Source organism: Gambusia affinis, linkage group LG02 (assembly GCF_019740435.1).
Source record: "Gambusia affinis linkage group LG02, SWU_Gaff_1.0, whole genome shotgun sequence".
Taxonomy (NCBI): Eukaryota; Metazoa; Chordata; class Actinopteri; order Cyprinodontiformes; family Poeciliidae; genus Gambusia; species Gambusia affinis.
This window is the reverse complement of record NC_057869.1, coordinates 33134360-33147377: the sequence shown is the minus strand read 5'-3', so window position 1 is coordinate 33147377 and position 13018 is coordinate 33134360. Positions and strand designations below refer to the sequence as shown.

The 13018-nt window shown below is 40.5% G+C and overlaps 1 protein-coding gene across 6 annotated transcripts in view; it reads left to right on the top strand.

The window, feature by feature from the left end:
- LOC122821268 (transmembrane channel-like protein 3) overlaps positions 1–2090 on the top strand; it is a 73255-nt gene extending 71165 nt beyond the window's left edge. For 4 of the 6 annotated variants that reach the window (XM_044099055.1, XM_044099054.1, XM_044099043.1 and 1 more), the window contains one exon: positions 845–2090. In XM_044099055.1, coding sequence (XP_043954990.1) covers positions 845–1817 — 973 coding nt within the window. In that variant the 3' untranslated portion in view covers positions 1818–2090. The remainder of the gene's footprint in view (positions 1–844) is intronic. The other 2 variants (XM_044099063.1, XM_044099051.1) reach the window with 2 other exon arrangements.
- Positions 2091–13018: the final 10928 nt, after the last annotated feature.

Below are 13018 nucleotides of genomic sequence, written 5' to 3'. Positions count from 1 at the left end.
ATAATTTTTAAAAGTTTATTAAATGACAAAAACTGGACTAATGGTCTATATAATAATATACATATTTTACATATATCAAAACTTGAGAAATTTCCTAAGCTATAAGCCAAGTTTATAGAAATTGTTTAAAAAATAAGGACACTACGATCATTTTTGACAGATCCTTCCTCATTCCACATTGGAGCAGTTTGGTTTTGTGGACACACTCACCGTGTCAGTAAAGGCGCCTTCTGCAGTGTTGCTAGCTTTAGCAGCTAATAGGTGACGTGCAAACTAATAATGTATATGAATAGAGAAAATCTACAAACACTAAAATCTGACACCGATCCATTTTTGTTTACTTTTTGTGAAGAAGGAAATTGTGCTGGTCTTCTTCAGAGGTTTTGTGTTGATTCCTTCAGAAGATCTCGGTGCAGCGCCCCCACAGGCAACGGGAGGAACAGGTTTTTTAGTTAGTTTGGGATGTTTGACCCAGTGCAGTGTGAATGTGAACCACAGCAGCTAAAAATTTAACAAATCATTAACAAACCGAGTCAACCGGGCTATCAGGTGTGAAAACACCCTAAAGACTGAGTATATATATATATATATATATATATATATATATATATATATATATATATATATATATATATATATATATGCTGACAGTAGTTACACTTTCAGAGGTTTGCATTGAGTGTTTAGTGAGACTGATGACAGTGCATATATCTTTGTGAACAAAGTTATATATTGCACACATTCTGGCATGCAGTTGGCTCTTGCAACCTGGGAAAGTGTAAATAAATAGAACATGATTACTGCACAAGCTGATTAATGTTGTTTCCGCCCCTTTCCCCCATAGTAGACCTCGACATTTCATTGGTGGCCGAAGTGGTTCCTGCAGATCCAAGTCTTGCCACCACATGGCATATAATCCACCATCTGGCCTTTCTAATGCAATCCATACTGACCCCTTGTACAGGAAAACCATTCGTTCTCTACACCCTGTTGAGGCTGCTGGAATCATTGCTGCACAAAATTATGGGGGGCGCCGTGGTCCCACTACCCGCTATGTGATTGTCAATGAGCACAGGCCCCGTAAGAAGCTACTGTGCTCAACCACACGAATCCCAAGGCACTATCTCATGGAGGAGCCCACAGAGATCCTAGAGCTATACCCGCGCAACATAAAACACTACACACCTCGCACCATTCACCAACAACATCCCCCCCGCTCCCACACATCACAGCAACTCAGGAAAGAGGAGGAAGAAACTGGAAAAGACAGGAAAAGGTCTTCTTTAGGCAAAAGCCTTCGACCTTGTTCATTGCCTGACCACCACCAACAAGCGCACTTCTATATTGGTGAAAGGTTAGATAGTTGTAGAGAAAGTCAGAGAGCAAGGTATGAGATGCAAGAAGATGATGAAGAGGAAGCTGGTAAAGAAGGAATTGACTGGGGAGATTTCAACTTACCGTCTCCATCTCGGACCAGTGTAAAAGAAAAAGAATCTTTTCACACACAAAGGCATCCTGTCCATTCTCCAAGGAGACAGTACCAGTGCCCCACCAGAACCAGACACATGGGGTCTCAATTAAAGCCCAAGTTAAGGGGTCAGCTTGAAACTCATCTGACTGAATCTGACTCAGCCTCCATAGCCTCCAGCAGTGACCAACAAAACAGCAGCACTGATCAATATATTCAGGTCATCCACAGCAAAGAGCGCCATCTTGGATCTGATGTCAGGCAAGAAAAGATGTCCAAAAAGAAAACCAAGACAAACTTTGATCTACACTACACAGAATCAAATGACTTGATCTGTTCCAATGTGTAACACTTTTTTTTGGTCAAATTTTAATTGTGTTTGTTAATAAGTATTTATATCCTACTTGTTAATCTGCAACTACAAATAGTAAAAAAAAAAAAAGATTCTCCATCGGTTGGTATAAACATGTATGCACATAAAAGATCTGTAACGTACAATTATATAGGTTATTACAACAATGTGAAGTAACAGGTTTTGTTTGAACTTGCTCTAAAAATATTAAGTTCCGTTAAATATTACAACTGCTTTTTATTGGGAAAATAAAATCTGTGTCTTCTTTGAGTGCATTTCAGATTTTTGATTTCTGCAATTTTTGAAAGCTTTCAAGGATTTTGAGTTTTTTATGTATCAATTTAAAGTGAATAAAATATTTGCTTCATTTTAGTGGGGGAAGGTTTCTAAAATGCATTACCATACATTAAGCAAACTAAGGCAGTTCCAGATGAAAGTGGACTATTATTATTTCTGAAATAGCTTTGCGCTTCCTAATAGTTACTGTCTTCCGGTTGGCAACAAATTATTGAAGTCACTCAGATTATTCCTGCAGTATAAGAGTTTGGTCTGGTTAAGGAGAAGATAGTAAAGGAGAGGATGGAGAACAAAAAGATTTCTAGTTTAAGGTATAATTTTCATTATTTTTATGTGGTCAGAGCATATTAATACACTGAAAAGAAAATTTTCTACTTTTTCCATTCAAAAGTTGTTTAGTTTAAATGACTTTTATCAATATGTACATTTGTTATGAGTGTGAAAATAAGGTTATCACAAGTTTAGGCTACATGTAATTGTTGGGCATTTTATTACCCATAAAGTAACTTGCTAATCATAATTGCAAAAAGCTCACTCATTTTACTCATGACTTCTTAGTCCAGAAGCTAAGAAGTCCACAACTTCTGGACTCTTGCAACAGACTGCAAGAGTCTGTTGCAAGAGTCCATTGACTGCAACAGACTGCAAGAGTCTGTTGCAGTCAATGGACTCTTGCAGTCTATTGGCTGCAAGAGTCATCCGGCCCATTGTCTGCTGGGCACCAGCGCCTCACCTGGAATAAGCATGTTGGATAATGGATGGAGGGATGATTATCTCTCAGCCTGAGATAAAACATGACTGCAGTGACGGTAGAACTAGAGTCCCTCTAGATCAGTGTTTCCCAAACCTGGTCCTACAGCCACACTGCCCTGCATGTTTTAGGTATTTCCTTCCTTCAGTCCAGCTGATTTCAACTGATGACTGATTAATTGGCGTTTGTTGAACTGCAATCAATTGAATCAGGCACATTAACGGAGGGGAACCTCTAAAACGTGTAGGGCAGTGTGCCTTGAGAACCAGGGTTGGGAAACACTGTTCTAGAATTAAAAAAATGTCATGATTGTTAGGAAACATAAGTTACGCTGAGGTGGGGGAGGGAAACCTAGACATGAATATGTATTTATATCTATGGCAGGAACAGCTGGTGAAGGACTAACCCATCTGAATTCACAGCCTTTAACGTATATTGTATTGGTGATATATATTGCATATATGTCAATGTTTTGGCCTTTGTGTTTTTGAGGCTTCCAAAGCACTCATCCTATGCAGACGGGATCCATTGAAAGATGCATCCCCTGAATTCAGACACAGCTACAGATTTGAAACTGAAAAGAAACAAAAGCAACCTGAAATAAAAGAATCGGTGTGAAAACTTGGTTGAATTTTTTGGTTTTAATATATATGTTGAGAATTTCGATGAATCTTTCACTATCGATTTTTGTTTGATTTTCAGAACATTAAGTACACAAGTATTACATTTATAAGTTAATGTTAATTTTCAGCCACAAATCTAATTTTCAGAGCCAGTATTTAATTTCAGTTTCTATTTAAGGCATCATAGTTTTAGCATCATGAATAAGAACAGGGCTGTGAGAAAAACTTTCCTTTTGGGACCACAAAATTAAACATGTTGCATACTAATCACATGAAGCAAGGACCAAAAGTGCCACTTTCCAATAAAAATGTTTTTCAATAAACTTTTACATGTAATTGTAAAACTGACACAGAATGAGAATGTATTCAATTATTTTACACTTGCTACAGTCTTCCATAAGACATATTGTACATTTCCACTTTTACTTAACGCATAGATTGCAAAATCCGATTGGTTGACATGAACGCCAACTCGAATGTGGACCAATCACCTTGGATGTAAGTTGTATTAGCCCTGACCACTAACTTTTCTTTCTGATAAAACTGATTTATGCTCTTTAAAAAGTTCTTTAAAGAACAGATATTAAAGATGTAAATTGTTTAATAAACACATTTATTTCCAATGTTATTTAGTTATTCATTTTAAAATATTTACATAACCAGGTCCCTGTACTGAACTGGGACACGGGAGAGATGTAGCTTTACTGAGCTTGACCAAACGCCCCTGGGGCTGATTTAGCTAAGCTAGCCACACTAAGTTAGCTATTTGTTTATAGCAGCAGAGAGGAGGACATTCTGGATGCCCCTTGGATGGGAGCAGAAGAAGATTGTGTTTGGAGGGATTGGAGCAAAATCTGAAGTTTCCCATATAATATTTTTACTTCCTAAAAACCCACCAAGGTATTTAAAACCATCTTTCTTCCAAAGAAGACCTCGAGGGAGAACTGGGAGTCCAACAGACCCCTCGCCGACGGCCAGGGCTTTGCTCTTTCCCCAGTTCACCCTCGCAGCAGGCAAGACAGAAAACTTTTCTGTGATCTTGGTTAAAATACTGACATCTTGCTGATCTTTTATAAAAACAACATCATCATCAGCATAGGCAGATAAAACCATATTGTTCTTAAAACCAGGTAAAACCAGACCATAAATACTCAAGCGTATTTTCTGGAGGAGGGGTTCCAGGAAGAGTGGGTAGAGCAGGGGTCGCCAACACGGTGCCCGCGGGCCCCCGGTCGCCTGAGGGGACCTTGTCAGTCACCCGCGGGCCCCCGGTCGCCTGAGGGGACCTTGTCAGTCACCCGCGGAGCAAGTTCTAAAAATAGCCATTGTCATTAGGGAGCACTGCCAACGAAATGATTTAATGTTTTTATATTGAATTAATAACATTTGTTTATATTTAGATTTTTTTTAAAAGTGATTTTTTTAAATAAATTTTTTAAAATAAATTGCTTTATGCATAAAACTCTTTTCTATAGTTAAAGTTCAGAACTGCGCAGACACCTGCTGGACATTATCAGAGGGCAGCAGCACCTGCAGCTGTACGGCTGCTCCCACTCTGCCTACCTTAAGATTTTTCTTGAAGTAAAAAAATAAATTTTTTTTAATAAATTGTGGGAAAAAAAGATCTTATGGGTCAAAACATTTTGTACGTAGCGCATGTCTGAGTCTGTTGGGATGGGCAGCCAAAGCTTAAGTCTTATTGGTCAGTTTGTTTTTGTTTATTTGGCGACTTGGCGCTTTTTCTGTAAGCTAAAAATTAATGAGCAGAGTTTGAACCTCCTGTAGTTCTAAGAGCGGTTTGGATCCTGGCGGAGCTCTTCACCGTGTGCGGTTCTGGTGGGTTGTCGGTTTATGAGCTTCTTTGATAGAATAGAATAGAATAGAAGTACTTTATTCATCCCAGCAGGGAAATTACTTCGCAGTTGCAGCATAGAGACAGACACAGTAACAACTACTGAGTAGTAGTTGTAGATAAAATAAAATAAAATATAAATATAAAATGCTATACATTGTAAAATTGTAAATGCTGTAAAATAAAAATGCAACTTAAGAGCAGTCCTTGGCAAAGATTCAAAGAAATGCAGATATGTATATGTAAATATATGTACAGCAAGTGCCACAGTGCAGTTGTGCAAAATTGGGCTGATTAGTGCAGAACAATGATTTGGCTTTTATTGTACAGTGAGATTTCATGTGGCAGGAAGAATTTCCTGTATCTGTCCCTACAACAGCGGAGCTGGAGCAGTCTATGTGAGAAGGTTCTCCTCTGTCTGTCCACTATGTGGTGGAGAAGGTTCTGTTTATTGTCCATGATAGACAGAACCTTCTTCAGTGTCCTCCTCTCCACCACAGTTTCCAGGGACTCCAGGCTTAGTCCCAGTTGAATCAACAGCTGAATCATCAGAGAACTTCTGTAGGTGACATGACTCAGAGTTGTACTGGAAATCAGTGGTGTACAAGGTGAAGAGAAAGGGAGAAAGCACAGTTCCCTGTGGAGCTCCTACGTCACTGATCACCCCATCAGACAGGACACTGCCCAGACGGACAAACTGTGGCCTGCCTGTCAAGTAGTCAGTAACCCAGGAGATCACTGAGTCGTTGACACCCATTCCCCGCAGCTTCTCACCCAGTAGCAGGGGCTGGATGGTGTTGAAGGCACTGGAGAAATCAAAGAATGTGATTCTCACAGTGTCTCCTCCACCATCCAGTTAATGTTTCCCAAACTGGAGAGCTGATGGGCCAGCCGTTAGCCGACATCTGCCGCTCTTCCTGAGCGTCGCGCTAAGACAGTGGACACCTGCCCCCCGCCCATCCTCAAGACGTTCTACAAAAGCACCATAGAGAGCATTCTGACCAGCTGCCTCTCTGTGTGGTGTGGAGGCTGCAGCGCCTCCGACTGGAAGAACGTGAGGAGAGTGGTGTGAACAGCAGAGAGGATCATCGGGGCCCCCCTTCCCTCCATTCAGGACATTTCATCCCAGCACTGCGTGTCCCGAGGCAGAAACATCGTCAGTGACCCCTCACATCCCCACCATGGACTGTTCTCCCTGCTGCCCTCTGGAAAGAGGTTCCGCAGCATCCGGTGCAGGTCCACCAGGTTCTGGAACAGCTTTTTCCCATTTGCCATCAGACTGCTGAACTCTTAACTGGACTGCACTCGAAAACTGGTCTCCACTTCATGTACATAGTTAAATAACTTCTATTTTACTGTCATTCCTGCACTTTATATTTAATATTTATATTTATATTTAATATTGTATTTATTTATTCTGGAGTAACCAAATAACATTGAAACCTCAAAACATTGTCCTGAGCCGTATACAACGAAATTTCGTTCTGTATACACCCCTGTGCATACAAAATGACAATAAAAGTCAGTCTAAGTCTAAGTCTCTAAGTCTAAAAAATTTATAGTTGAAACTTTCCCCAATTAATCAAACATTGTTGCTTCACCTTCTCCTCCTTTGGACTCTGACACCACCTGAACCTAGGAATCAACATCCTCCTCTTTCCGTGGATCTACCAGGTCGGCTTCGCTTTCATGTCTTTAGAATTTAGCATCGTTTGTGTAAAAAAAAACAAAAAACAAAAAAAAAAAACGGTGCGCTGCTTTAGTGGTTTAGGTTTTTGCAGCTTTTGTGCGACGCGCACATGATGCGCGTTGGAGAGGTGGTTGTGGTCTTGCAGGTCAGGTGCAGTGATAGTTTTCTACCTTCCGATCTGTCGAACATATTTTTTTACATCTGCTGGTGTCAGCCAACGGGTGACCCATCAGCTTTTAAGTTTGCAAAACCACAAAAAAACCTAATAAACCGGTGACCCACCAGAACCGCACACAGTAAAAAGCTCAGGCGGGATCTTAGAACAACGGGAGATTCAAACTTCACTCATCATTTTTAGCTCACAGAAAAAGCAAACTGACCAATAAGATTTAGGCTTTGGCTGCCCTTTGACCCCCACAGACTCACACTGATGTGCTACATACAAGATGTTTTGGCACAAAAGAACTTTTTCTTCTCTCCATAATTTTTTTAATAGTAAAGAGGGTTGGATAATAAAAAAAAATACAATAACTTTTCTTTTTTTATTATCCATCCATCCATCCATCTTCTTCCGCTTATCCGGGGTCGGGTCGTGGGGGTAGCAGCTTCAGAAGGGAGGCCCAGACTTCCCTCTCCCCAGCCACTTCTTCCAGCTCCTCCAGGGGAATCCCAAGGCGTTCCCAGGCCAGCCGAGAGACATAGTCCCTCCAGCGTGTCCTGGGTCTTCCCCGGGGCCTCCTCCCGGTGGGACGTGCCCGGAACACCTCACCAGGGAGGCATCCAGGAGGCATCCTGACCAGATGCCCCAGCCACCTCAACTGGCCCCTCTCGACATGAAGGAGCAGTGGCTCTACTCTGAGTCCCTCCCGGATGACTGAGCTTCTCACCCTATCTCTAAGAGAGAGCCCAGCCACCCTACGGAGAAAACCCATTTCGGCCACTTGTATCCGTGATCTCGTTCTTTCGGTCATGACCCAAAGCTCATGACCATAGGGTGGGAACGTAGATCGACCGGTAAATCAAGAGCTTCGCTTTTTGGCTCAGCTCTCTCTTCACCACAACGGACCGGTACAGCGCCCGCTTGACGCCCACTTGACGCCCACTTGACGCCCCCCCTACCCAGAGAAGGCACTCTACCCTTTTCCAGCTCAAGACCATGGCCTTGGTTTTGGAGACGCTGATCACCATCCCAGCCTCTTCACACTCGGCTGCGAACCGCTCCAGCGAGAGCTGCAGATCACGACCTGATGAAGCCAAAAGGACCACATCATCCGCAAAAAACAGAGATGCAATCCTAATGCCTAATGCCACCAAAACAGTTCCCCTCAACACCTTGGCTGCGCCTAGAAATTCTGTCCATTAAAGTAATGAACAGAATCAGTGACAAAGGGCAGCCCTGGCGAAGTCCAACTCTCACCCGAAACGAGCCCGACTAACTGCCGGCAATGCGGACCAGATTCTGACACCGGTCATACAGGGACCTGACAGCCCGTATCAAGGAGCCCGGTACCCCATACTCCCGAAGAACCCCCCACAGGGTTCTTGTGGACTTCTCCAAGTCCACAAAACACATGTAGACTGGTTGGGTGAACTCCCAGAACCCTCCAGGACCCTGCTGAGGGTGTAGAGCTGGTCCAGTGTTCCACGACCAGGACGAAAACCACACTGCTCTTCCTGAATCCGAGGTTCGACAATCCGACGGACCCTCCTCTCCAGAACCCCCAACTAGACCTTGCCAGGGAGGCTTAAAAGTGTGACCCCCCCTGTAATTGGAGCACACCCTCCGGTCCCCCTTTTTGAACAGGGGGACCACCACCTCAGTCTTCCAATCCAGGGGAACTGCCCCCGATGTCCATGCGATATTGAAGAGTCGCGTTAACCAACACAAACCTTTCAACATCCAGAGCCTTAAGGAACTCCGGGCGGATCTCATCCACCCCCGGGGCCCTGCCACCGAGGAACCCCACAGATTGGAGAGCCCAACCCAGAGTCCCCAGACTCAGCTTCCACAATAGAAGGCATGTCGGTGGGATTGAGGAGGTCTTCAAAGTACTCTGCCCACCGGCCCACAACATTATATTATTTAAAGGAAAATCTCACAGTGCGTCCAGCTGCTGCTGCAACAATCCAGACTCTCAGCCACTTGTGGGCAATTTAGAATCACACAGAAAACCAAAGGGAATCAAACTTACAACTCTGAACTAAGAACTTCTGATCACATAATAGCAGTTAACCATATCTGCCATGGTAAATCATTTCTGATAACTGTTGTCAGTAGTCTCTAACATTAATATGATCAGGCAGCATGTAATCATATATATATATATGTGCATATACTTTTGTTATAAAGGCTGAGCCAATAACATTTATGTCTGTATCAAACAAGTAGCCCTTCGCGTTACTCTGGACTTGTGAAGTAGCTCCCAGTCTCAAAAAGGTTGGTGACCCCTGGCATAGAGTATCCTAGACAGCGCGGAGCCCTGTCGAACGCTTCTACACACCCTGAAAGGAGCACACAGGCTACTGTTGATCTTCAGCACACTCTCAATGTCACTGTACAGTACTTGGATATTGGCAATAAGACCCTCGCCAAACCCAAATCCCCTCATGGTTTTTCCAGAGGAAGCCGTGTTCAATGTGGTCAAATGCCTTTTCTTGATCTAGTGAAATCAAGCCAGTTTGTAGACCCAATGAACCAGAGACCTCCAAAACTCTCGAATTAGGTAGATGTTATCTAAAGGTCTGATCCTGGAGGATGACCTGCTCCATAGCCTTTCCCAGACTAGTGGCCAGAGCCTTAGAGAGGATCTTATAGTTGGTGCTGAGGAGGGACACAGGACGCCAGTTCTTAATGTCCTGCAGGTTCCCCTTTTTGGGCAGCAAGGTGATGACCGCCCTGCGACTGGACAAGGGGAGTGAACCAGTGAGCAGACTCTCGTTGTAAAGCTTGAGTAGGTCTTTTGCCAGAATGAGTGGCGGGGGGTGGTAGTAACACAACTAATATAATTACATTACTAAATCAGAATACCACCAAGTCTTTATTATTTACTTTTAATTCCAGTATTATTGGAACCGTAAAAAATACATTTGCTAATAAAACACCATATTTTTCATTTTCTTCAGGATGTAGAGCTAATTAAATGACAAACAAATAAACAAGACCTTTATACATTATAAATAATATCCATATATCAATTATAGGAGGAATAAAAGAAATGAGGAGATATAAAAAGCAACATGATTAACTGTAATAGAAAGAAACTTAATTGAGCAAAAGTCAGTAACAAACAAATGAATAAGGTTCACAGAAGAACAACTAATCTGGTTATTACAGCAAGGCTGTTAAACAGATACAAGCAAAAGATCACATTTCTGCTTTTACGGTGCCATATGTTATTCCATTGGTAAAGTCTCTTATAGGAAAAAATAAGATGAAACTATTTAGTCTATCAAGGTGGAAATTTTCCTTCAACTCAGAGACGATAAAATAAAACTCATTCATAGAATCACAATATCAACAATTTGTGTGTAGAGTAAAACTTTTAGCATGCTTTAGGTCAATGTTATTAAGTTTGGCTAAAACCAATTATTGCACTGTCAATTAATGACTTCTAATAGATGTTTTTAGGTACCAGAGGGAAACAGTTACGTCTTGATGAACACAGAAGGTCAAACTGACAAAAAAGGGATTGGATGCTCTCTGCTAAAATATTCCTTGCCATTTTCAATATTCTTTCAGCAAACAGTTGAGATAGAGTTGTTTTCGGTTTCACCACCATTTACTTGTCATTTTACCTGTCATTGAAAGTATTCTGTTTATCTGCAGCCCATATGACCAAACCAACCGAGAAGATGAAAATTGAAAACACTCAACATTGTCTTGTGCACAACCGCTAGTTGGCTAACCCAAAGATTAGAATAGAATAGAATAGAATAGAATTCAACTTTATTGTCATTGCACTGTCACAAGTACAAACAAAATGTAGTGTGCATCTATCCAGAAATGCTATACAGGATATAAATATTTATTACTAGGTTTTTTAAAAGATAGGGTCTCTGAGAACATTTCTTAAAAATATAGCCAGAGTTTTCAGCAAAGTTGAGCTGAATATTTCTCTCCATAGGCCCTCAGTGCTGTTGCACAAAGCTGAAGTTGGTTTCCAATTCTAGCTTCTGATTCGGGAAATAGCTAGATGGCGATTCCACCTAAATTTTTACAACCTACTTGATCTACTCTAATTAAAAAACATCACCTAGACACTTCAAACAAATCCCAATCATGGCTATAAATATTCTGCTATTAGTGGAGAATAATGTAGTCCAGGTTTGAAGTGTCTGGGTGATGTGGTTCTTGAATTAAAGCAGATATAATATTATCTATGCAAAAAATGGGTTAAAAATGCCCTTTACTGAAGTTTCACAAATCAGAAAAAACTTTCACAAATTACAAACATGGCTTTAAATATTCTGCTATTAGAGCAGAATAACCCAGTCCAGGTTTGAAGAGTCTAGGTGTTGTAGTTTTTTAACTAGAGTAGATTAACGACGCGGAAGGTAGTGAAAAATTAGGTGGAGTTGCCCTTTAGCTATTTCCAATAGGAAGCCTGAATCAGAAACCAACTTCAGTTTCGTTGGTGCTGAGGTAAATGCAGATATGAAACTTCTTAAAATGAAAAACGATTGGAATTTAAATGAAATAGGGATCAATACTGATATATAAGAAATTCATATTATAATTATCTTAAAATATATTCAGATGGTTCTAAGAATTTTAAAGGATATGTGGGAATAGGAATATATATTCCAGAGTTTAAAAAATCTATTTCGAAAAGAATATCAGATCAACTATCTGTTTTTACAACAGAAATGGTGGCAGTTATATTAAGCTTACAGTGGGTGCAGGAGCTTCGGCCAGACAGGGTGGTGGTGTGCACAGATTCCAAAGCAGTTTTAGAAAGTATTCAGGGAGAAGGAAATAATAGGAAAGATTTAGTATTAGAAATTCAACACAGTCTATTTAGATTATATAGGGGTGGCATTGATATTTGGTTTTGTTGAGAACCAGCACATGAAGGTGTAAAAGGCAATGAAAATAGAATAGAATAGAATAGAATAGAATTCAACTTTATTGTCATTGCACTATCACAAGTACAAGCAACAAAATTTAGTTTATATCCTGTATACTATAGCACTTCTGGATAGATGCAAATATTTATTTACAGGTGTACAAGACTAAATACAAATATAAATATGGGAGCTATATGCACAGATTATACAGATTATACAGAATATACAAAAATGTTAGGAAATGGATTATATATGTATTAGTGGGTTTATAATACAAGATAAATAATGGCAGATAAGATTTACAGATTGTATATGTGTGTGAGGCAGATAGATTAGCAAAAAGGGCTTTAGAGGGGGCAAAAATGATTACAATTCCTTTTGGGAAATCACTTATCAAAAGTAAAGAAATGGAAAAATGGCAAAAAATGTGGAATGAAGATAAGAGGAAGAACATTATATAAAGTACAAAAGTCAGTACTAATTAGAAACATTAATGAAAGAAACAGAAGAGAAGAAAGAATAATTATTAGATTATGAGTGTCATACCTATTTAAATGACATTCTATCTTTAATAGGGAGGAAAAATAATGATAAATGTGAAAGATGTGAAGAGAAAGAAAATGTAGAACACGTATTGATGAACTGTAAGACATATGAACCTGAAAGGGAAAAAATAAGAATGGTTGGAAGGACAGGTCAAGAATGGAGTCTTAAAGAAATATTGGGAAATGAAGGAAACATAACGGATATTTACAGATTATTGAAAGCATTATTTATTTACCTTCAGAATACAAAATTAAAAAATAGAATTTGATAGATGTAAAATAGTGTTGCTACACACTCGTGTACAGTAGGTGGCGGTATGCACCTTAAAGTTGCTTGCGATCCGCCATAATAGAAATTAAGAAGAAGAAGCTT